Below are 24,198 nucleotides of genomic sequence, written 5' to 3'. Positions count from 1 at the left end.
GAGTTTGCTCCCTGGGGAACACCACTCTGGTCATTCCTTGCACAGACAGGCAGGACCACCTGCCACCCCAGTTTTATAGACGAGGAACAGCCCAAACGACTTTTTCAAAGCCCCATAGCTGCGCTGTCAGAAGTAGGACTTGCGCCTGGAGAGGCCAGGCCCATGGACCTGGGCCAAGTGTCTGGACACACACAGCGAGCTTCTTCCACGTCCATCTTAGAGATTAGTGGAACAAAAGCACCAATAGAGTAACGTGTTCGCACCAGACCACTCACCCCGTGCAGGGCAAAGGCCTAACATCTCCAGGGCCCTTCAGCGCAGCCAACACAGTCCTACATTGCTCTCACTCAGAAATGCAGGCAGGAGGTGGGCGATACGCCTAGGTGACCCCTAAATGTGACAATTGCCCCCCACTGCTGCACATAGAGGGCCCCCATCGAGGGCGGAGGGTGTCTCTCCTGCCCTTGGAGCTGGGCTGGCCATGACCACCCACGCACGAAGGGGCGAGGGTTCAGTTCCCAGATGAGCCCCCCGGAGCCTGGGATCTTCCACTTTCTCTCTGGGTGACCTGCGCTGCCGTGCCAGAAGCCAGGCCACTCAATGGAGGCAGGCGCCCAGCTGCCCCCTGAGGTTGTCCAGTCACCCCTCTGTGGATGAGGGGACGAGACTCGTGCATGCAGAGACAGCCGATGTCAGGATCTCGCATGTCCCACGGCACGGAGATCTCAGCCAAAAGCCGCTGCGAATAACCCGGCTCAAAACATCCCAACAGAGTAAGTCACTGTGTAAAGTCACTAAGTTTGGGGTCCGCTTCTTAGCCAATAAAATGTAACCCCTTTTTCTCAGGCCTGGTCCTCAAAACCTGCATCATCTTGTTCCCTTTCTTAAAGGGGGAGGCATAACTGAGTTTATCGCCTAGCTCCTTGCCGATCAATTAGCAATAAAGTTTCCTTTTCTTCTCAAAATCTGACGTCGAGGTATCAGTTTCTGGGCCAGCGGGGTAGCAGCCCACCTCACAGAACAATTGGGTGATCCCAGATCTTGACTCTAGAGGATTTGATTCCCACAACCTCCTTGGCTCCTTTTTCATGCACAGTTAACGTCGAGCACGTCATCTCCACTTGCATCTCTTATCTCCTCACTTGCTCTCTCCTCTTCCCTAAGTTTTTCTCCTTCACACCTGCTGATCTGCACATTTCCCCAGATTCACCCCTATAAGCGTTTCCACCAGGTAATCTTGATGCCTACCCTCATTTCTTATGTGGTAAGTTCCAGTTTCCTGACTCAGCGCTCTGCTACACTGAGTATCTTCCAGGACCCCTGGAGACCCACTCACCTCAGCCTCCCCAAGATTAGAACCTGGGTACCTGCTCAGCCCTTCTCCCCAGGCTATTAATATTGTTTCCTGCTCCTCAGCGTGCATGGAAAATGCTACCCTAACTGTCTGGTTGCTCGGTCCTTCACGCGAGGCGACAACCACGCTTCCTCTCGCCCACCTCTCGGACGCCATTCCCCACCCTCTCCCTCTCTGACATGAGGCCAGCCGACCCCCCATGGCCAAGTTTCTCGGGGTACCATCTGCTCTTGGGAAGTGTTTTCCGTCGCCAGGGTCCTCTTGCAACAACGCACCCACGGTCACTCTGCCAGGGGGTCTCCCTCTCCAGAATCACTCCTCCAACACGCAACAGGACTTACTGGGTGGCTCTGCATGTCTTGCACTCTGTGTTGGCCTGACACACGGGGACATGCACAGTGACCCGTAGGAAACAAGCACCCCATTACCGTCGTCCCGCTCACCTGTCTGCCCCGTGATGGAGGCGCTCAGTCTGTGGGGGATTCTTGAGGACACCTTCAAGGTCATTCGGATCTGGTAATACCTGGGAAAAGAGCAGAGGACAGGTCGCTGAGGATGGGGCTTTTCATTGCTGACTTCTTCTGAAAATGCCTGGACTTACTCTTGAAAGTCACAGGGAAGCAGGGAAGCTTCTAGGTCGTCTGCACGGTCACCTGGCATTCAAGAGTGTCATTCTGTCTGCACAGTGGAGAGGGGCAGGATGGGACCAAATTGGAGACAGAAAGTTGAACTCACTTGAGAGCCTAAAAGACTCACATGGGTTGGTGGTGATAGATTAAGAGCAAGAAATAGATGGATCGCAGGGCACAGGTACACGAAGGGGTATGATTCTTCCTGAGTCAGAAAAGTCCATTTCATGAGAAAATGGGAGCTTTAATGCAGGGCACAAAATCAACCCATCAATTGAGCTGCTATCAGGTACAGTATGACCGACACTTGAGACACACAGCAGCTGCGTTCCCGGCCCTGGGGTCCTGTCAAGCTTTTCCAGCCAGCTTTGTGCCCTTTTTAAAATATCTCACTCCCATTTCCAAATGTCATCATCCCAGGACAGAGTGTGGGTTCTCGCACTGCCAGCCAGCCTGCTCGTTGGCCCGCCGAGGCCACAGGTGCACAACAGCTCTGGGAGTTCTGCACGTTGCGATTAATGGCCCTTTTGCTCGCAAGCACTTGGGAACATTTCTGGCGTCATAATTGTGCCCCCCTTCCATTATGGAAAGAGAATAAAATGGAGAGAAATAGAACCAGGTCAGGCATACGTCAGTCTCCCTGGCTCGCTAAGCTCAGGCTGCATCCTGCTGCTATCGACGCCACTGCACTGTGAACACACTCATGGAATATTCCACAGCGGCCTCGTGTTGACGTGTCTGTGATGGTCTGAGGGGATGTGGGGCAAAGAGCACTGGATTCAAAGCAGCAGTGTGGGCGATGCCTTTGTGTGCTGTGTGACTCTCAGTACATCACACAACTTCTCTGACCTGGTTTCTATATCTGCAAAATGAGGATGAAAATACAAGGAAGTTTCGAGTCATGATTTCTGCTTCTCGGCAAGACAGCTGGTCTAGGGACCTCGGGCCCTCAGGGTGAGATGCTGGTGAGAACAAAAAACGTTCTTTTTGTTCACACATCCCAGAGTGACGACACCAGAATCCAACAACACAGAAATGGTAACAGTACAAGATGAAAAAGTCCCAACAAGAAAGTCTGCTGTCTCCAGTCAAGGGGACAGACAGGGGCAGCCGAGCCGAGCAAGACAAGAACTTTAAAAACACAGCAGTTCTACTCCGGCTAAGCGACACAACCCTTGTGGCCTCACCTGCACCCTTCAGCAAAGGCACAGGGCACTCTGGTGTCCACGTTGCTGTGACACCTGCTAATCACCCAGCTTTTCAGGGTAAGACAGAAATTCCGATTTTTTTAATTGTGCCAATGTGCTTGCGGTGCTACGAGGTGCTTGGGGAGGCCAGGCTCACGCCCCAACCTATGCATACACCTCATCGCACTCTCTGCCCTACGTTCTTGTGCCAGCCCCACGGCCAAATTGACCCCCGGCTACCCAGGAATTTAGATTTTTAATAAAACATCTTTAAGATGTTTAGATGCTGGCTCATAACTCAGTGACAATGAGAACAGCAACAGCCAAAACAATCAGCAACAGACCCGTGGCCACTCACTCCCGGTGCAGCGCTGGGTCCGCCTGATGATATGCGGCGGCGGGCTAAGTCCCCAGGGCCAAGAATTGGCAACTCCAATTTATACTAATAAATTATAAAATATTATTTGTAATGTTTCTATCAGATTTACACATTTTAATAATTTGATCACCCAAGGAGGAGGCATAAACACTAACTGAATATTCTCTTGTCTTCTGTGAACATAAAATGAGCCAATCATGGCCAGGGCTTATGCATCATTTTTCTATGAGACCGTGTTTGGCTCAAGATTTAGTTAGCAACTGAACACACACTAGAAAGGTCCATGCATGTGATCTTGTTTGAGCCTCCCTAAATCTGCTGTGAAGGAAAGCATTCTCTCAAGTGTCAGCCAAAGACACTGGGCATTGGAGATACCAAACTACTTATCCAATTGGTTCTGCGAGTAAAAAGCAACCAATAGTCTAACTCCCAAGACAATTTTTTTTTTTAACCTGCTCCACCTCATAGGCATCACATTTTGTTGCTTAAATTAAAGCCCTTTTATAACCAATCCCAAAGCAACTGTTTATTTCTTTAAATGTACTGGTTCCACCAAATCTGCCTTCAAGGAATTAGTTCCCATCTTAAAACTTGGATGCTCTAGGCACACATAGAAAGAAATGTTTCCAATAGGTTGACCATCTGGACTCTGTCCTGTTGAAAGGCAACACTGACCCTTTAATAATTCTCTTTAGTGTGACACAAAGTTTCTGCCAGGTTGTAAATCCACTAAACATTTCACACATGACATAAGTGATATTGCTTGATCCTTACAGGGAATCCCTTATGCACTTACCAGGATTTCCTGCTCAAAGAAGAGAAAAATACTGACCTCTGGGGATGAAGGGATTTGTCCAAGTTCACACAGTCAGTAAGTAATGTTGGCAAACCTCCAAGAAAGACCTTATTATTTCACACAGGGGGATCCTTTCACACCAGGAGCCACCCAAGGGAAATATGGTCAAGAAAGGAGCATTTAGTTCCAGGCCATGGAGAATAAGCAAGTGGTAGAAGAAAGTGGGGAATGAATTCCAGGCAGAAGGAAGCTAGACCAGGAGGTGAAAACTTCGGACGGTGTGCAGGCGTGTTTGCACAGGACTCCTTTCGGGGAATGATAATAAACATAGCCATCCCTGGTCGACCTCTGTCTGCAAGAGTGGTGCTGACTTATCCCCTTGACATAACTGCGTAGGGAATAATGTCTTTTCCAAAGACATCTACCTCCTAATCTTAGCAATCTGTGAAGGTTATGTTAGGGAGAAAGGCTGTCCTGAGCGAATTCCATATAGGCTTTGTGGACGCCCACCCCCCTCCCCCCCCCCCACCCCGACTCCTTCAAGACACCAGGAACTACAAATCCCAGGATCCCCAAAGGGAAGTTGCGAGGACCTAAGGGCGGAGTTAAGCAGCCATGTTCTCTGTTTGTAAATAAAACCAGCCGGGTTAGTGGGGTGGGGCCCACTTGGCTCCTGCTCTCGCCAGGCAGGTTTGGTCCCTGCGGGTCACTTGGGATTCCAGGTTGGCGGAACGGGTGGGACGCATTTGAGAATTTATCTCCCTCTTTTCTCCCTGAGTTGTACATTTCCTCATTTCCCTTGTAAATAAACCTTTGTTAACCTTTAGTGTGTGCCTGCAGTGTGAGTCCCCTTTAAGCACTTGGGTGAGGACCCACAGTCAGGTGAGGACCCACAGTCAGGCAACCCGTTTCAGAGCAGGGTTGCCCTGTAACAGCTAGGCAAGTGAAAAGCAAAGTGACTAACCAGTTGGCCTTGAAATTAGGATGTTATAATAGATTTCCCAGGTGTGCCCCATAGTCACCAGGTGTAGTGGCAGGAAGGGCACTGAGCAGGTTTCCTATGATTTGAGCAGACCGGTTGGGTAAAGGAGAGTCCTGGAGCCCTCGGTGGCTTTCTCAGGCTTTATTGAGCTTCAACATGTGATGCAGCAACCAGGTACACGGCAGGCAGGGGTGCCGGGGGGCCAGGAGGCCAGCAGGCCTCCAAGCCCCCAGCAAGACTTCCCTCTGGCTACTCTGGCGTTATTTCTCCCCTTCCTCTTCTGCCTCTGCTTCTCTTGGCCAATATCTCATTACTGCTGCCATGGCCCACAGAAGTAAACAACACAACTGATAACACTGTAACAAATGCAGGTGCCCCATCAGGCAGGGCAATCCTAATGGCAGGAGGGCACAAAAGCCTGAAAATCATTTACTCTACACCAGGGTAATTTCTGAGCAAAAAAAATGAGGCAAAAGAACAGGGACGGTGGTAGAGTAAGACAAAGGGAGAAGTGGTTCTGACGGAAGGGGCCACCAGCCAAGGAATGTGCGCGGCTGACAGAATGGGCAACAGACTGTCCCCCTGGATCCTGCACAAGGAGCGCAGTCCTGGCAACACCTACGTCAGCCCGGTGAGAACCACTTCAGACTTCTGAGCTCCAGGATCCCTCAGTCATAAATGCATGTCGCTTGAATCCACTCGGTCTGTGGTGATTTAGCACAGCAGAGATGGCCTTTGGGGACACAGAGACTGGCGGTTTATGCTCCATGCACCTGCCCATAACTCCCAGCACTCTCTTTATCACCAAAAACCCATCACTTTCTCTTCCTAATCAGTCAGAGTATTTCCCTCCACGAGCCAAAACACAGCATTCCTGTGCTAACGGTGGTTTTGAGAAAACAAAGAAAAATACTTTTAGTGAAGTATGACTACGGAAAACTTCCCACAGCTGGCTCCGTCTCCATGAGCCCAAGGGACACAGTGCAGAGAACTTTAGAGGCAGGCAGATAGGGCTCAAATTCCCAAGGACCCCAAACTCACAGAGGCTCCATTTTCTTATTTTTAAGAGAAACATTGAAATATGAACATGACGGAACAAAGTATAAAGGCAGAGAGAGACAGCGCAGCATCTGGCAGCGTTTCTGTAATGCAGCGATGGCACCTCCCTCCAAACACGCTCACAGTGTCTCTCACTTGAAATTCAGAACAGCCGTGGGGCCCGCTGACAACTGAGGGCTGGGGAGCTGAATGAGGGACTGGGCAAGGGAAGAGGTCTTGGGGCTTGCACGTCCTGGGGTAGAATGAGGGGACTCCTCTCCCCAAAGGCTGAGGCATTTGGTTGAGCCTCTTCGAGGTCTTAGACACCTGCGTGAGCTCTGGAGTGCCCACGTCCTGCACTGCCACCCATCCTGGGCCTGGACCGACAGCGGGAGCCAGACAGAATAGCCAAAAATGTCTCAGGCGCTGCGCTCCAGCTGCATTGACTCTGGCTGACCACGGCACTGTGTAAACATAAGAAGCATGGCACAGTGGCTTTATACCCACACGTACTGCAGAACAGCCACATGGCAAGGTGGCGCTGACCTCACTCAGTTAGACTGGCCTGGAGGGTGGGGTGAGGACTTTAAAATTGACTCTCAGCAACTTTCAAGCATGCCACACCATGTGAACCACAGCCCCTGAAAACCAGGGGCCGTCCCAGCAGCTAAGACAGTGAGCCCTAGGAAGCCAGAGCCGGCCAGTTTCTCTTATGGACAGACACGTGGGAGCCAAACTCACCTTCCTCGATTTCATCAAGACTTTCTGTCTGCTGGGCCTTGGCTGCAGAGCTGCCACCCTGGCCAGCAAACCCTGGTCAGAGTCACCCGGCACTGCTGGGTGCCCACGCCCGTGCCTGGGTCAGCCCCAAGGGGGTGACCCACCCACCCTGGGCTCCTGGGCTGCAGGCTCTGGCCCTGCAGGGAAGCAGGGGAGTCCCACCAGCAGGGAGGCTTTAGTGTTCCAGAATCCAAAAAACAGATGACTCAGGAACGAACGAGTGACAGTTTTGTGCCCACACTCACAGGCTGACTCAGCTCTCTTCCCAGGAGCCGCCCCATGGCGGGCTACGGACCGTGTTGTTGGATTTTATTGGCCACAGTAGCAAATGAGACTCTTTTTCAAGAAAAGATCTAACATTTCAGCAACTCTTGTCTGAGTATTTTCAGTGTGGGGTCAAAACATAGTCACTATGCAGAATAATAACTCTACAATTATAATTTGTAATATTTTGTGCTATATTATATACACTATGATGCATTGGTCAAAATTGTTTTATATGAAACATCACATTGTGTGTTACATAGTATATCATGAGAGACATCACAATATATAATAATACGTCAATATCTTTTTTTAAAGATTTATTTATTTATGCATACAAGAACTGGGGTATAAGCCAGAGATGTTGGGGGGAGGTACGAGGATTCACCAGAGACAGAGTGGGGAGCAGAACAGGCCAATTGACTGAAATCCACTGCTGAGGGGAGCAGCGGGCGAGACAGGAGAGATCTGCTGCGCCATGTGGGTCGCCTCTTTGGCCGGGGATGGAACTCGTGCTCAGTGGCTGTGGATGGCTTCATAGTGCTGTGCTTAACCCCTTGTGCCACCAGGGAAGCCCTATATATGTCAACATCTTAGTAAGTAGTTTTTTATTTTAAAATATTATTTTTCTGGGGCCTCCCCAATGGTGCAGCGGTTGGGCACTGGGTTGCAATGCTGCCCACAGCCTCTGCAGCGCCGGTTCGATCCCTGGCCACCAGGCGAGGGTCCCACATGGCACTACAGACCTCTCCTGCCGCCCGCTGCTCCCCTCAGCAGTGTATTTCGTCAGTCTGCCTGTTCTGTTCCCTGCTCTGGCTCTGGTGAATTCTCGCACCCGCCCTTCCTTACGAGAGGAAGCAGAGCGCGCGCTCATGCCTGTGACACTCCCCAGATTCAGAAACAGTCCTCAAATCGGGGGCGACTGGGACACGCCAGGCACTGGCTGGTGTGACGCGGGCAGGGAGGAGCCGACGCCCGACGCCCACGCCGGCACCCACGCCGCAGGGGCCCTGCAGCCTCCGGTCCACGGGACGGGACCTGCGCCCTCCTGTCCTCTCGGGTTCTTGCCCGGGTCACAGTCGCGCGCAGACTGGCGGGGGCCGTGGACAAGGGCGCCCGGAGAGGGGTGGGGACAAGCAGGGCACAGACGAAGTGAGGCCAAAACAAGTCCTAGAAATCTGACCTAGAATTGAGGCCTCGAGAGGGGGCGGGGGGGAACCCCATGGACCAGGATGCTCTGGCGGAGTCTAAAGAGGTGTGACCTGTACCCCAAAGTCATGTACAGTGGTGTAGCCAACGTTACCTCAGCAAAAAATAACAATAAAATACGATCCCACTGTAACACTGGGAAATATTTATCAATTTAAAGTAAAGCAAAAACTGACAGTACAAGAGAAGATCAGGGCCACAGGGATGAGGAAGGCGCCAGGCCCTGCCCTCGGGGCTCACTCTGCAGCGGAGGGGAAAGCCAGCTTCACGGGTGACCATGACAAGCACAAGGAGGCTCTCGGAGATCTCGAAAGGACTAGTCCAGGCCAGGCTGGCACAGAGCAGGGCGGTGTCGCCTTCCGGAGGGGCAGGCGTGAATAAGCGTCTCTAAAAGACAGTGGGAGAGCCAGGGACAGGAGGGGGCCATGTTCAAGGCCTGTGCAGCGCTCAGACAGGGATGGGAAGAGCAAGTGACGCGTGTCCAGTCTGGTCCAGCTCGGCGGGACCACTCCAGGGCCAGGCTGGGGCGGCCCCACGGAGCCCCCGGGGACTCAGCTCTGCAGCCCCGCAGCAGCCGCCTTTCCCACAGCCACAGGGGCTTCCACGCTGTCTGGAAGCCGCAGCTCCGCCTCCAGGCCTCGCGCCTGCCCTTCCTGCAACCTCCGTCATCCCACTTGAACTCAGCTATTTTTTGTGTGTATGGGGGACCCTCGCCGGTGGCCGGGGATCGAACCGGTGCTGCAGAGGCTGCAGGCAGCCTCGCAACCCAGCGCTCAACCTCTGCACCACCCGGGGAGGCCCTTGAACTCAGCTATTTTTAATGAAACCTTCAGTTCTCCTCTGACGTGTCCCTTCCTCCAGGAGAGCCTTCCTGAGCCCTCAGTCTAAGTCGCTGTCCCCTGTCATCTTCCCAAGGCCCCTCCCGCCTGCGTCCAGCACAGAGGCCGAAAGGAATCAGACACGGAGAACAGGGGGCTTGGGTGGCCAATGCCCCCAGCCCCCATCGATGCTCTAGCACAGCTGGGACTTCTCTGCTTGGCTCACAACCTTGACAGTGGCATCTAGAGCCGCATCAATCTTGCAGCCGACACCTCAGATGCTGTTCGGCTGCTCAACAGGTGCATGAAGTGAGTTGACATTCCAGCCCCGCCCTCCCAGGTGCCATCCAGGTATCCTCGAGGTGGACGACCCCGCTCCACAGCAGCCCCGAGCAGCCCGGGCGCCTCCACTCATCTGACTGCGATGGCAGGGCAGAGTGTGCACATCACGGGGCACCGCCGGCAGCCCGGCCTCGGCTCACGGGGAAGAGAGCCCAGGAGCCTGACCTGAGCGCGGGGGAGTCAGCAGGGCCCAGGCCCCGCCCGGCACCAGGTCTGAGGACGTGGGGTGAGTCGGCAGGTCCTCCAGGCTCAGGCTGGGCTAACGGCCCCTGTGACGTGCCTGCGAGGAAGGGCTTCTGGGAACTGCTGGCTCTGGCTCCCCGCTGCGGCTGTGGGCCGTGTGGGATTAGGGGCCCAGAATGCGGCTTGGGAAGGCAGGTGCGTGGCCTCCGAGGAGGAGCCTGGCTTGGAAGCAGGAGAGACCAGGAAGGCGCCCTGGAGCCGTCCCAGCACAGCCTGCAGGCTTTCAGGCCCTCATTCTGCTGTGTTAGTCGCTGAGGACGGTCTGGTCACATGTTCGATAGGTCTGCTCTGCGGGGCCATTAATAAAATGATGCAGACACAGTGTGAGTCAATCCTTGGACTATAACAGGGATTATTTTTCTTTTTGCTTATTTGTTTAAGTCCCTGGCATTTGACATAGGGTGAGCTACTGAGCTACATATCACCCATTTGATCTACGCAGAAGAGGGAGAAGGAACAAACGAATGACCCAGCATGAGGGTGGATGGTGGCCGAACGCACAGAAGCACTGTTGGGGCCCCCGGGACCTGCCCCTGCAGGCTGAGCTCAGCCACGGAGCCGGCACACGGGAGTGTGCGTGACTGTCAGCGGCGTAGGCTGCGGACGCTTAAGCCCTGGGTCCTCATGCTGGCCCTCGAGAGCGCGCCCTCAGGCCGTGTGACCACAGGCGCCGGCAGTGCATCGGAGCCACACACTGGGGCGCACCGGGAACAACGCACTGGGATGCTTTGCTCACGATAACCCCATGAGGTAGATACACCTTTCCCGTGGCTCCTCTGAGTGGGTTTGTCCACAACCACAGAGCTCCGGAGCCACGGGGTCAGGCCGACACCCAGGCACCTGCACCAGACTCCAAGTCAAGACCCGAGAGCCACGCTGCTGCTCCTCCGTGTCCCACCTGAGGGGTCCTCGTTCACGGGATGCCTCAAAGCCGCATGAAAGACACAGACAGGCAGACAGACAGCGGCCTTGCCCTCCCTTGCCAGTCAGCATCCAGCCTCCTCGCTGCACAAAACGCAGAGCAGCCTCCCAGCCCCGTCCTTTACACACATCTAACATGGAACTGTTGTGCAAGCGGACAGTTGAAAGGGACAGAGGAGATCTCCAGGAGGTGCTCTTTGCAACACCAAAGCTTCCCCAGCACACGCCACCTGTGTGCACACCTGTGTATGCACACACACATGCACACCCACCACTGCACGTGCACACCCAATCACACACACCTGTACATGGACACACACCTATGTGCACACCCACATGTGTGCACATCCAAATCTATGCACACACTCACACCTGTGCATGCACAACCACACATAATCACATATGTGCACACACATACATGCTGACACCGGTATTGTCTATACACACAACTGTACCTGTGTGTGCCCACATGCATGACACACCCACATATGCCCCCACCCACACGTGTGCACACACAGATGCACACATTTGAGGCACTATCTACGGAACTGACTGCTGTAGGACAAATCCCAAAAGAGGGACGTAGCGAGCTGCCTGCAGGTGAATGTTCCTTGAACACACTCAGATATTTCGGAGCCGAGAAAGAAAAGACCTTCTCTGGGAATCAGGAAGTCTGGGATCCCAAGAGGGTTCTTCTGCCACCGCACTGCCTCGCTGCTGACAAGGCAATGGCCCCTTTGTGCACAATTTTCTTCTTTGTGTAATAAACCGAACCATGTGGCAGATGTTGGGTTTCCCGGCTGGAGACCTGTGCGCAGCACACTGATGGGGTGCGAGCTCAGAAACGCGCCCCTGGAGGAGAGAGGAAGGACTGGGCTGCCATGCAACTGCAAAGGCAGATTCAAGCAATCCCAGGGGGGCCTGGACCCTGGGTGGTCCCTCAGAGATGGGGGACAGAATTGTGCCCCTCCCCAACCACGCTCGACTGTGAAGCCCTCCGAGCAGAGGCCACGTGACCCTCGGGCAGGCAGAGTCCTGTGACTGAAAGGCCCGAGAGGGACTCAGCTGTGGACACTCAGCCCGTTACCAGCCCAACACGCAGAGAACCTGGCAGCGTGCAGCCCCACCACACCTGCGGGTCTGGGGGGAGACATAGGGGGAATGAGAGCATCCCAGCACAGAGGCTTCAGGATGGGATCAGCCGCACGTGGAGGAGCGAGCCGTGACCAGGCCATCACCGCAGCGGAGGGAGTGGAGGGAGCGGGGAAGCCCGAGGGGGCTGGGCTCTCACTCATGGTCACTCAGAGGCCCATCAGAGCCGCGCACAAGGGCACACGCCTGGCTGAGGCTGCAGAGCACCATTTGGCTTCTGGGCTGAGAGACCCAGGGGAGCGCGAGGACAGCATCGGGGAACCAGAGGGGGACAGCAGGCCCCGAGGGTGGGGTCACCTGGACAGGTGCGGCAGCGCAGGTGAGGAGGATCAGAGTCTGCGTGTCCTGTGAGGCGGAGCAGGAGACTGTCCAGGGGAGGGCGGCAGGAGGTGTGGGGCGAGAGGAGTCAAGAACCGCTTTGAATTGTTGGTCTCAGCAACCCCAGGTGGGGTGGGCGGGGGTTACTATTAACCGGGAGGGGATGTCCACTAAATGGGTTGGGGGTGGGGGCGGGAGGAGCTCAGTTTGCAGACGCTAGTTTGAGACGCCTTCCAGGGTTACACTCAGTGGAGTAAGTCAGAGGAAAAAGAGAAATATCGGAGGGTCTCACTTGTAGGGGGGATACAGGGAAACTGAGCAAAGGGTCAGGAAAAGGACAGCACTTGCAGCAGACCGTGGAGCTGAGGCCACAGCGGGGAGGGGCTGGGGGAGAGAAGAGCCCAAGGAACTGCGGTGATGGCCACAGGTGCCCCGGCGGTGGGGGAATCATGGGGACCACAGCTGAGGGGAGAGAGCAAATATTGTACAAAAATGAACAATGCTCTGCTCTAAGAAAATAAAAAAAAATTACCAAAAATCAATAAATAAGATGCCTTTTAGGAAGCAGGACAGCAATGAGCCGCATCCCGCTGGGGAAGCGGACAGCTCGAAAGAGAGGCAAGCGGACGACACAGCAGGAGCCACAGCCCGGGTGGCTGGAGCCTTGGGACCGGGCGGCCTGGGAGGCGAGTGCCACCCGGAGGCAGAGCCAAGCTGGCTGGTGAAAGGCTGAGCTGGCGAACGGATGGCACCTTTGTCACGGGCAGAGTGGCGTGGCCTTAACACCTGGCATAGCCTTTACCTGTGACTAATTCCTTGTGGTCAGTAAGCACAGCCCGGCTCATGGACCCTGGTCCTCCCCTGGGCCCAGTGCCTGTTCATCTTCTGTCCGCCCTGTCCCTCTCCTGCCATCTCCAAACACTGGGTGTAAAGATTGATCTCAGCTGGGGAGGGAAGAGACAGGAAGAAATCCCATCTCAGCATCCATGCCCGGCCCCGGCCCGGCCTGCTCAATCTATTTTCTCAATGCCCTGTACTCAGAGACCATTAGGAGCGTCCCCAGCTATCAATAAAGTGCACTGGCTCCATTTCATGACTGTTTCCTGTGGGTCTAGGGCTTCCTAAGTCATAGGAAGAGAGAGACGGTGGTGGGGTTGAGCTTTGTGCAAACCTCAGAAACTACCAACCCCCAGGCTCTGGCGAGCGGGCTCGGTGAAGGTCTCCGCCACCAGCTCGCCCAGCCGCTGCGAAGCCGACGATGTGAGGCCGGCTGTTTGCAGGGCACTGCCACAAAGTGATGTTCCAAATCTCCTCCCTCCCCCACTGAGAACATGCCGCCCTCAGCCCCCTGCACCACGCCTGGAAAGGGTGCAGACCCCTTGGGTGTTCCTCCTTCTCCCCGGAGCACCGTCTGCCGCCTTCCCTCCGGAAGCACCGGCCGCGAGAACATCAAGTAGGAAGGCCCGTGCCTGTGACACTTACTCTGCCCATGCCCAGCGCCCAGCTCTTGCTCCCAAGGCTGAGCAGCCGCTTTCCCTGCAGAGAGACCTGCGGGGCCAGCACGGGTGAGGCAGGACTCGAGGCTTGCAGTCGTCCTGAGACACACACTCCCCCGAGGCCACGCTGCAGGGGCTCCGCAGTCCTCGGCCCTCTGACACCCCTGGGCAGCCCGCCCAGGACGTTCCTTCCTCCAGGGCCTGGTGTTTCTGGCCCCAACAGTGCCCTGCCCCATCTGTCATCTGGAAGCCCTAGCCCAGACGCCCGGCACGCGTCCCCACCTGTACGTGCATCAAGTTGTGATTCCCCCAGGTCTGGTCCTGCCACCAGAATAAAGAAGAGAGGTCGCGTGGCCCCGTACCCAGCAGCCATGAGCCATGCCACATCCCAGCAGGTTGTTTGGCACAGGAAGGAATTCTCAAATTCTCTTCTCCAAAGAACAGCGGACAGAGTCTGTGCAGCCCAGCAGGCTCCCCAGGGTGTTGTGTGGCCTCTAGTGTGGTCGCAGGAGGGGTGGGCTGGGGTGGGCCCAGGGAACCTGGCCCGGCCCTATTTACCAGGCATCTTACAACTGTCCTCTCGCTGGCTTCTGGTAAGATCCTGCAAAGCAAGGGGCGAGCAGAGGACAGAGACAGTGAGTGACTTGCCCAGGGTCCCCACGGCAAACAGGAGGGAGGGGACCTGAGCCAGAGTCGCAGCTCCTGGGTGACAGCCCCACCCTGCTCTCCACTCCCCTGCCTGCTCCCCTGTGCTGCTCTGCTGAGGCCGAAGGGGCCAGCTTCGGGGTGCAAAGGACACGCTCCCCAGGGATCCTGCTCTGCTTGAGTCCCCCAGGAGGCGATCAGGGCCTGAGAGCTCCGCAGGATGAAGTTCTGCCCCTGGGAGGGTCCTTCTTTACAGACCCGCTTCCGTCGGGGATCAAGAGGATGAAAGGCTCGGAGCACCAGGTTCATGCAGCCGCACGTTCAGAGGCAAGAGAAGACCTGGCCAGGGTGGACATTTCCCTGGGACGCGGATTTGCCGTGAAATATTCCAGAATGTCCATGTACACCAGCACCTAGACGGATGGCTGCTCACTCGTCACAGGGACCGTCATCGTGACGCCGTCGTGTGGGAGGGGAGACCACATTTTCCCTGAAGAGCTCACTGTGGCCCTTGGGGGAGAGGCAGCCACGAGCCCACCACTGTTGCTGCTGGTGGGTGGGGCTCTTGAGGGCAGGGGGTAAAACCCTAAGTCAAATCAGCTTAAACAAAAAATAAAGGGGACGCAGCAGGTCACACAGTGCAAAGTCCTGGGGCTGACATGGGTGAGCGACCTGGGCCACTGACCGCCCAGCGGGGCGGTCACTCCGTCACGGAGGCCCTGGGGAGGCTCGCCCTGCAGGTCCACCCCATGCTGACCTCCGGCTCCTGCACCCTGCGCAGCTGAGCCAAGGGGCTTCCCACCGCTGGTGACCACCCCCCACCCCATCAAAGGGGCCAGAGTGAGTGAAAAGGATCTCAACATAGTTTAATAAGAAAAGTGAAAAAAAAAAAGGAGGATTGTTTCTGACAGAACCAGACAAATCAATTAATTGATCTCTGGCAAGCAGAGATAATTCTATTTTGGAGTCTATTAGGGCGCGTCGGGGTTGGTTAGCCAATTTCACAGGGAGCTGGCTGTCGCCAGGCATCAGGCCCGGCTGGGGGTGCCAGGCCCGCATGCGAGGGGCATTTCTTGCAGGAGTCGGTTCACATCCTGCCTCCGTTCTCGCTCCAGGAGGGAAGAGGCAGGTGAGTCTCTTCCAAGAGGGTTTCCGGCCACGTCTCCACGAGCGTCTGACTTCTCGTCAGGTGTGAGCACAGGTCTCTGTTGAGCCACGACGCGGCGGGAGGGACAGGGTGAATGAATGCACCAGCCTCTGGGCAGAAAACCCTCCAAATGGCAGTGCCGAGAAGGGGCGGGGGAGACGGCCAAGGCCTCTGGGAGTCCAGCAACAAATCCCCGCTCAGAAAATGAGCTGCTGTGCAGTCCCGTCCGACTCAGCAAGTCCCGACTCATCTCCAAGGACAAATGTTGCTGCATCTCAGCGGAAGCTGCGGCGCGGGGGCCTCGGTCCCCGCGGTCAACAGCCACGGGGCAGGAGGAGACTGACCACCTAGCGACAGCCCTGCGGCGAGCGTCCTGTCCGCTGCTCTCCCAGCCTGTCCTCAGGAGAGAAAGGCTTGTGTGAGGCGAAGGTGAGGCGCTGACACCACACAAACAAAACCGTGAGAACATGATTGTAAATGAAGCGCGATGGCGCCTGCTGCCCAGGGTCCCGGAGCCCACGGGAGAGCGGGCAGAAGCTCGCCTGGGGTGCACGGCGTGTAGGGGAGGGTCACGACCCAGCCCAGTTTCCCACTGTGGAGACAGGTCCCGATCCTCGCAGGACAGGCGGGTCTGGGTCCCATTTTCTACGGTGACGAGGCCAGGAAAGGCAGCAGAGGTGGCAGGCCCGGCCGCGGCGCTGGCCTGACGCAGGCGTCCCCCACCTTGCCACCCCTGCGGCCCGCAGCCCCCGTCCAGACACATCCCGCCTTCTGGCAAGAGAAGGCAGGCGGGGCTCAGGGGGCCACGTGCCGGCTCTGCTGCTCTCCCCACCTTCTCTGAGCGCCCACAGGTTGCATCGCGCCTCCCGTCTAGCGCCCCCAAGCTGCCTCCGTCATCTCGTGGAATCTCTCATTAGCCGGCCCTGGGGGCCGGGCCTCCTCTCTCCTCTGGCTTCTGGAGCCTCGGGCAGCCACCAGCCGGCAGCATCCGCGGTGACAATGGAGAGTGGGCAGCAGGATAAGCGTGTGAGAGCCAGACGGGCGCAGGCGTGGAAGGAGGGAGTCCGGAACCTGGGCTGGGGAGTGAGTCTCAGCACGCGGAGGGCTGAGAGGAGGCCAGGCCGGAGGGGAGGTCGCCCAGGGGGACTTCCCAGGCGAACGTCAGGAGGGGAGGTCAGGGCGGGCGAGGCACAGGCAGACGGGAGGAGTTGAAGCTCAGACGGTCAGGCTGGCGAGACAGCAGGCGGACGCTGGGGGAGGGTCTGCAGGCGGGGGAGCCGGGCAGTCACCCGCCCCTTCGGGCTGATAGCTCCATGGACAGCATTAAGAGCTGAGGGCGGCAAGAATGGGCAGCAGAAGTGACCACTTAGGTGGTGTCTGCACGATCCAGGTGTGACGTCCACCGCTCGGTGCTTATTCATCAGCGTGTTTCAGCCCTACCCTCCCGATGACCCATCAGGTGGCCAGGTAGACTCTGTCATCACCACTGCAGGCGGTAAAGTCACGATCCAGAGTGGGTTAAGTGGGACTTTTATTTTGCATCCTCAGAGTTTTTAAGTGGCAGAGCTGGTGGCCCATGCCACGTCCCCAGGATCGCCCTGCCCTCCCCCACCCGTCCTGTCCCTGCCCGGCCCCTCCCCTGGCTTTTTGTCAGGCAGAGTCTCGCTGCCCAGTGTGTGGGTGACGATTCCTGATGCTTGTTGGGTGGCTAGAGAAGGTGTATCCCCTTTGAGAACTTGATTCAGTCAACACAGCCTCTGGATCAAGGCAGGCTGGCCGTTGGCTCAAAGCAAATATCGCCAAAAGGCAGCCTGCACTCTGGGGCTGGAAAAACACCCCCAAACAAAACCGCGCTGAAGCAAGTTCTTGTGCACTGTTCTGAGCTCTGTCTCCGCGTGGTTCCAGCACAGCATCTCACGGCAAATCAAGGGCGGCCTCTGGCCAGGCTGGGTAACAATGGCCGGGACGCAGGATGGGGAGACAGGGGCGCGTCTCATGAACGGGGAACCTCGCCTGGAACAGGGGCAAAGCCAGGCTGAGGAAGGGCACTCTCCACGGCAGCCCCGCTCTGATGGCTCCATCCCCAGGACCCTGGGGCACATGCTCACCTCCATCCTCACACCTACACCTGGGCCAGCAGACACAGCCCCATCTCCTCCGCATCCATGACATCCCACCATCCCTTCTCTTGCGCTTGGGCCCACCTCGCCCCCAGGCTCGGGAAGCGGCCATGGCTGCCCAGGGCAGGAAGGGTCCATCTCGCCATAGGTGGGACCCAGAGCAGATCAGCCCTCAGCCTGAGATCAGCGATCACGTCCGTCAGGCACTGGCTGCGCTGTGCCCACCTGTCCCTGCTCCCAGCAGTGGGACCCAGAGGGCTGCGGGTCTTTGCAGATGGGGCCTGAGAGGCCCTAGCACTCACTCCCCCGAGAGGTCTGCCCACCTCCATGACAACAGTGCCAGCCATTCCCAGACATGGCAGTAAAACCGCTCTCCAGCCTGGCTAGACCTATAACCATCAAAGTATGCACCCAATGCCCACATCCTCGACACCGTGAGATGCCAGCACTGAGTCAGGAGATATTCCGAGGGGCCTCTGTGTCCTGCCAGAGGACCAGGGGGCTCCAGCATTAATATTTCCATATTTACCAGTAAAAACATTTTTGCACAGGTGACCCCGTGTAAGCACATTAGTTTACACATCATTTCATATGCAATTCTACTCATCGACAATATGCATTAGAAGCATAGGGAGAGGCCTTTTAAAACATGAGTATTGCAATCCTTATCCTTTCAAAAATCTTATGTGGAGCATAGCCTTTTGTTCTTGAGAGAGAGGGAGTGAATCATATATATCAATATATATATATATATGTATTCACTCCATCCATCCACCCATCCACCCATCCATCCATCCATATCCAACAGGGATTCAATGCCCTGGCTTTAATTTAGCCTGATTCAGCATTAGGCTTTAGTGGTGAGCACGACTAAATACGATAGCTGTCAAGACCACACAGCTCTACAGAGTGCCATAGGCTTGCTGAGTAAGTCACGGTTTCCATACTCATTTTTCAACTGCCTTTACCCACCACACAGGGGGCCTTTGTGTTCCGAATGTGTCATTTTGAATGTCCATTAATGGTGACGATTTCATAGACGCCTTCTTTAATACCTGAAGGCCCAGCATCGAGTTAGGATTCTGTGTGTCATGAATAATGATAACAAGTCCATAAATCAAACAGATTTACAAGTAAGCTCAATTTCTCAGTCCACTTATTGTTGGAGCTGATTAACTTGTCATTCCACCTCAGGGTGTTATCAACAGGCTTTTGCAAGGAGAGGGTAAGGGTGGTCCTGCATTTCCTGATGTTAGCTCATCTTCATTATTAATCTTACCTCCAATCAATCCAGTGTCTGGGCTACAGTGTTTGCTGTTTCCTGTTTCCTGTTTCCTTACAGTGTCTGTCAGGTCCCTTGCTGTCTGAAGTGGGCTAGTGTAATTAAAACTTGGAACACTGTGCCCACGGCCGTCACTGGCCAGTCCCAGCTACATGTGTGTAGAGGGTGAGATCACCATCTAAGCTACCTGATGCCCTCTGATTCTGACGCTGCGTTGCCGAGGGGAACTCACAGCTGTGAGCCATGTGGACTAAAGTAGGCTGCCAACGTCAGTCTGGACTCTAATTACTAACGAAGCTTGATTTCTTTCTTATTTCTGTGTTAAAACGGTCATAAATAGAAGTTCTAGTATTTGCTTTCCACATCCCAGGGGATATCCTGCACATCGCTGGGGAGAATGCAGCCCACTCTGGAGACCAGTCTTACACAAAGAAGACAATACATGATTTTGAGCAAGAAGCCCTGGCCCCAGGTCCCCACACTGCTATGTGAAAGCTGGGTACTGCCTTAACCACCTGGGTACTGCCTTAACCACTCTTGCTCTTAAGACTGGCTGTCATGGAAACAAGTCTGAGCTAGCCAGCTGAGACACAAAAGCATGGAGGGAAGAACAGCACCTCCCCGCGCAGTCCATGGCCCCAGACCGCGAGGAAGCCGCACGCCCAGCTGAAATCCCCCAAGCCTGGCCCAGTGCAGTAAAACCGCCCAGCTGAGCCCAGCCCAAATTGCCTGCCTCACCATCATGAGCTACAGCAAAAGCTGCTGTCTCAGGACACAGCTTCAGGGTAGTTTGTGAAGCATCACCAGCACCCCCAAAAGACACCTGTTGCTTGTTCTCTTAACTGGGCACATCATGAACTTGGGTTTGGGTAACATGAGGTAAGTAGCCATTGGGAGTATATATACCAATAGTTCTAGTCTGTGTTTAGATGTTTCTAGGACCATTTCATGTCTATTTACAGTGACCCTGAGATCAGCCTATCTTGAGACTATGTATGTAAAATCCCAAGTGATTCCTTGAAAACTGGAAGCATCTTTACTTTAATTCTTTACTTAAGAAGGATATGATAAATTCTCCATTTTTGAGAGATCTAGGCATAGATTTTAGGATATGTGGTTTGGGGAGGCGGCCCCTACAAATATTGAGCATCCAGCCACCTTTTTATCAGAGCTACCCAGGCAAGCTTCACTTCCGCTGAGTTCCTGTTCCTTTAAAACTGACTGACATATTTAATGGAAAAGAGCAAATCGGGAGAGAGGAGGCAGAAGGAAGTGCAGGGGGGGGGGGGGTGGGAAATTTGCATTTTCTAGTCTTCATCATTATGTGGTTTATTTCAAAAGCACTGTTTGGAGTTCCCACCTGGCAGGAAAAGTAATGAAAATCCTTTCCTCATTAATCCAAAATCACCACCTCCAACTCCTGCCAGGAAAGGATACTCGCACGCACACACACTCACACACACACACACTCACACACACACACACAGAGGCACATACTCACCCTCTCTGAAACAGATCCACATTATAAAACTTATGCAGCTCTACAGAAAACTCCACCGTTCCTTGTACTTCAGACATGGTCTTTTTGGTTCATTACCTGAAAAACAAGACAGACAACAGCTTGAGCCCTCACCAGCCAACGCACAGGCCAGGCTGCTACGGCGGCAAGCCCAGCGGTGCTGACGCAGACGAACAGAAGTGAGTGCCCAGCGGGACCACGACGTGTCCAGGGATGTCCCCACGCAGGGGGCTCTCGCAGGAAGAGACACCGAGAGTTGGATGACTCGCCGAGAGCCCCGAGCTCGCACGGAAGCCCACGGCGAGTCGACCGCCCTCCCTTGTCAGCGGGACGGAGGAGGCAGCAGTGCCCGGGCTGCGAGCTGTGCCCACCGGGCAGGAATCCTCGCTTTCCAGGTTCTACCAGTGTAAGCTGGAGCAGACACGCCCTTCTCTGTCCTCGGGTCACGCCTCTGTGACAGGAGCTCTGCCCACAGCTTGTGACTCTGGCAGATGACGGAGGAGGAAGTGGGTCTATCATGCCCAACACTCGGCGCAGCTCCAAACATGTAACAAATAAACCCAATAAACGGCAGATACCATTAATAATGATTAATGATAATAATTGAAACTAATTTTATCACTGTTCTTGGAAACGCGGTCTCCACAGAGCTCAGGGCCTGGAGGTGGGATGTGCCGCGGTCTCATTCGCTGTGATCGCAAGTGCCGCACCGAGCAGCCCTTACTGCAAATGCCGGAAACTGACATTGAGCAGCAGTTTCTTTTTTTTCTTTTTTTAGCTATTTATTTATTTATTTTTGTGGGACCCTCGCCGGTGGCCGGGGAACGAACCAGCCCAGCATTGAGCAGCAGTTTCTGACCTTGACCGGCTCGGTGTGTCAGGAGGTCAGGGTGGCACCCCCCCGGGAAGTGGGTTTCCAGCACATTTTGTGAGTCAGGCAAAGCTTTCAGCCCCTCTTGAGCCGGGGTGCAGGCTCTGGCAGGGCCCTAGGTGGGGGCAGCCCCGAAGTAAACTCCATGCCTGGGATGCCTCTGAAAAATAATGATGCCAAAGCTCCCAGATCTGGAACAGGGAGAGAGTTATGCAGCAGTTACACATTTGGGGACGGTGGCACACCCTGGGATTTCTCCTGGGCGAGACGCCTGCTGCCCCAGCTCCAGGTCAGTAGCTGGAGAGCAGCACTTCATCCCCTTTGGAGATGCAGACACAGCTCCTTGCAGGAAGCTGCTTTGTCACACCGCGTGACTCCTAATTAAACGCCCCGTTGTTCAGTGAGGAAGACGAGCTCCGCGCAGGTGTCCATGTGACACCTCACACTGCCTTTGCCGATGACCACACTTGGTCGAATTTGCAGAAGGGCAGGACGTGCAGGAACCCGCCATGGCCACGGGCCCAGCCCCTCCCCACTCCCCCAGCCGAGGGCTGGAGAATGGATTTAGAGAGACGGTTTACAGTGCGGCCCCGAGTCAGCACAGCAGCGTATTCTTGGGCCACCCAGACCCATTAACGCTGGGGACCAGGTCGGGGGAGCAGTGTCCCGGCCTCTGTTCCAGACCAGGGCCAGCGGCTCTTCGCCCAGTGACCAGCCAGGAGATGGGGGATTCCAGTCCTCACACTGCGGGCATCTGAGCGGCACCAACGCTGCCCAAGATGCCGCCCTCTCCCCAGCTGCCTGGTGTCACCTGGGCTTCAGACGTGCTCCTCCCTGCCCCCGAGTCCCTGCAATGGTCTGGTTATGCCCCTCAAATGTCACACGCTGGAGCCTGACTCCAGGGAGGCTGGGATATGAAGGCAGAACTTTGGGTAGGTGAATAGGTCACAGGGCGGGGCGCTCTTGAAAGGGAGCAGGGCCCTTCAAAAAGAGGTTCAAAGTCCCCTCCCTCTCTTCCACAGCATAAGGACACAAGGAGAAATCTGTGAGCAGGATGGGGGTGCACCCCACCATGCCGGCACCCTGGTCTCAGAATATCAGCCTCCTGGACTGCGGGACATAAACGTCTATTGATTATAGGCCTGTCTATGGCATTTTGCTACCCCAGCTGCAGCAGACTAAGACACCCCCAAATACCATCAGTTGTGAGTTCTCACAATCCTTAGCTCCTCATATCTGACCCCTTCTTTCATCTCCAAAGCCACTGCCTCATTGTCCGGGACACTCTCTTCTTGCTGGACAAATTCCTGCCTCCAGCCACAAGGTTTTAATCCTTCCGCCCCTTCTATAGCTGAGCTTGAAGTCGCTGTCCTTGGATCTCACGATATAAACCCCTTCCTGCATGCGGAGGAGGCCCGGGCACAGGTGATGCTGGGGGGAAAGGTTATCACTTACAGAAAGAGCTTCGGTCACTGGCCAGTAAACGGGCAATCTCTCATCAAAGGTAACTGTTATTACCTTTTTCTGCCTTTAACTCCGCTGGCAGAAATTCAAAAGATCCCTCATGCAATCCAGACTAAAAGCACAAGCCTCCCCTCCTGTATTGTCGAGGTTCTGGGGTCCCTTATTCATATTTTCTAAAATGTTTCAGAATGGTCCCAGTTGCCTCTGAGAAAATTTGTTAAGAATATTAAGCATATTTTGGAGAAATACCATGATTCCAATACCTCATTAGACAGTGCTTGGAAATAAATCCTTTTACAAACACATTTTCCTGTAAAGTGCAATATTCTTTTAAAACATCAGTCTTCAAAGTGTGTGGCCTTTGAAAGATTAAATGGAAAAAAAAAAGTGTGTTGATCTTAATATGCATCAGCAAGTGCTTGATGCAAAGGGCATGCAAAGTTAATTTGCTCAGAAGATTACGAAGCATAGAATTGCAACACGGGAACTGGGGCAGAGGAGGGCATGGGGGACAGGGACGGGATTTCAGCCACTCCGGGCGGAGCCGCACTTGAACCTGGACACCCTGTCAGATTGCCACCTTCCCTGGGGCCTGAGGGAAGCAGCAGAAATGTCCTCTCATCACCGTCAGCCCTTTCCTTGGGCCGTTTACTGCAGGCAGCCATTCTAATGGGGTCGGCCACTCCAGTTTGGAAAATTATCTCAACTGGAATGAAAACAGCACGTCTTCATCCCGGAGTGAGGGTCACCGCCACGGCAGGCTGTCTCGCCTTGGCAGCATCATTCACCTTAGAGTCCCAGCCTCACCTCTGTAGGGGAGCTCAGGTCAGGTAACGCCTGAGCCTCGGTGTTCACATCCGGACTATGGGCCAACACTGTTCTTTCAAAGTGGTTGCTTAGAACAATAATGGGGCGTCTTGGGAGGGAAAACCCAGCTCAGGCTGCCCCCAGACAATCAGACGACGCGACAGCTGCTGTGGTTCAACGTGTCTGACTTCCCTTCTAAAGCTCATTTTCCGCAGATGAGGCTGAACTGCAGGTTCTCCACAGACACCACGAAGCCAGACAGCAAAATAAGTGTGTGCTGACGGGTGACGCCTTGCGCGACCTGTTCCTGTACGGGGACGAGGTCAGTGCGCAGGTGATGCTGGGGTTAAAGATGATCATGGAGCAAGGAAGCTCTAATTCTTGTCTGGACAACCCAAGCCTTGCCAAGTCACGCCTGCCGTCTCCCTTCCTGCT

The 24,198-nt window shown here is 55.0% G+C and overlaps 1 protein-coding gene across 4 annotated transcripts in view; it reads right to left on the bottom strand.

Moving 5' to 3' along the window:
• The window catches only part of FAM135B (family with sequence similarity 135 member B), a 162,232-nt gene that overhangs the window by 76,101 nt on the left and 61,933 nt on the right, over positions 1-24,198 (bottom strand). For all 4 annotated transcript variants that reach the window (XM_054691958.1, XM_054691959.1, XM_037500808.2 and 1 more), the window contains exons 2-3: positions 20,604-20,699; positions 1,798-1,877 (exon numbers count right to left, since the gene is read on the bottom strand). In XM_054691958.1, coding sequence (XP_054547933.1) covers positions 1,798-1,877; positions 20,604-20,680 — 157 coding nt within the window. In that variant the 5' untranslated portion in view covers positions 20,681-20,699. The remainder of the gene's footprint in view (positions 1-1,797; positions 1,878-20,603; positions 20,700-24,198) is intronic.

The sequence above is a fragment of the Talpa occidentalis genome, unplaced genomic scaffold, assembly GCF_014898055.3.
Source record: "Talpa occidentalis isolate TD23 unplaced genomic scaffold, MPIMG_talOcc4v2.1, whole genome shotgun sequence".
Lineage (NCBI taxonomy): Eukaryota > Metazoa > Chordata > Mammalia > Eulipotyphla > Talpidae > Talpa > Talpa occidentalis.
The sequence above is the reverse complement of the archived record's forward strand: the minus strand, read 5'-3'. Positions and strand labels throughout refer to the sequence as shown.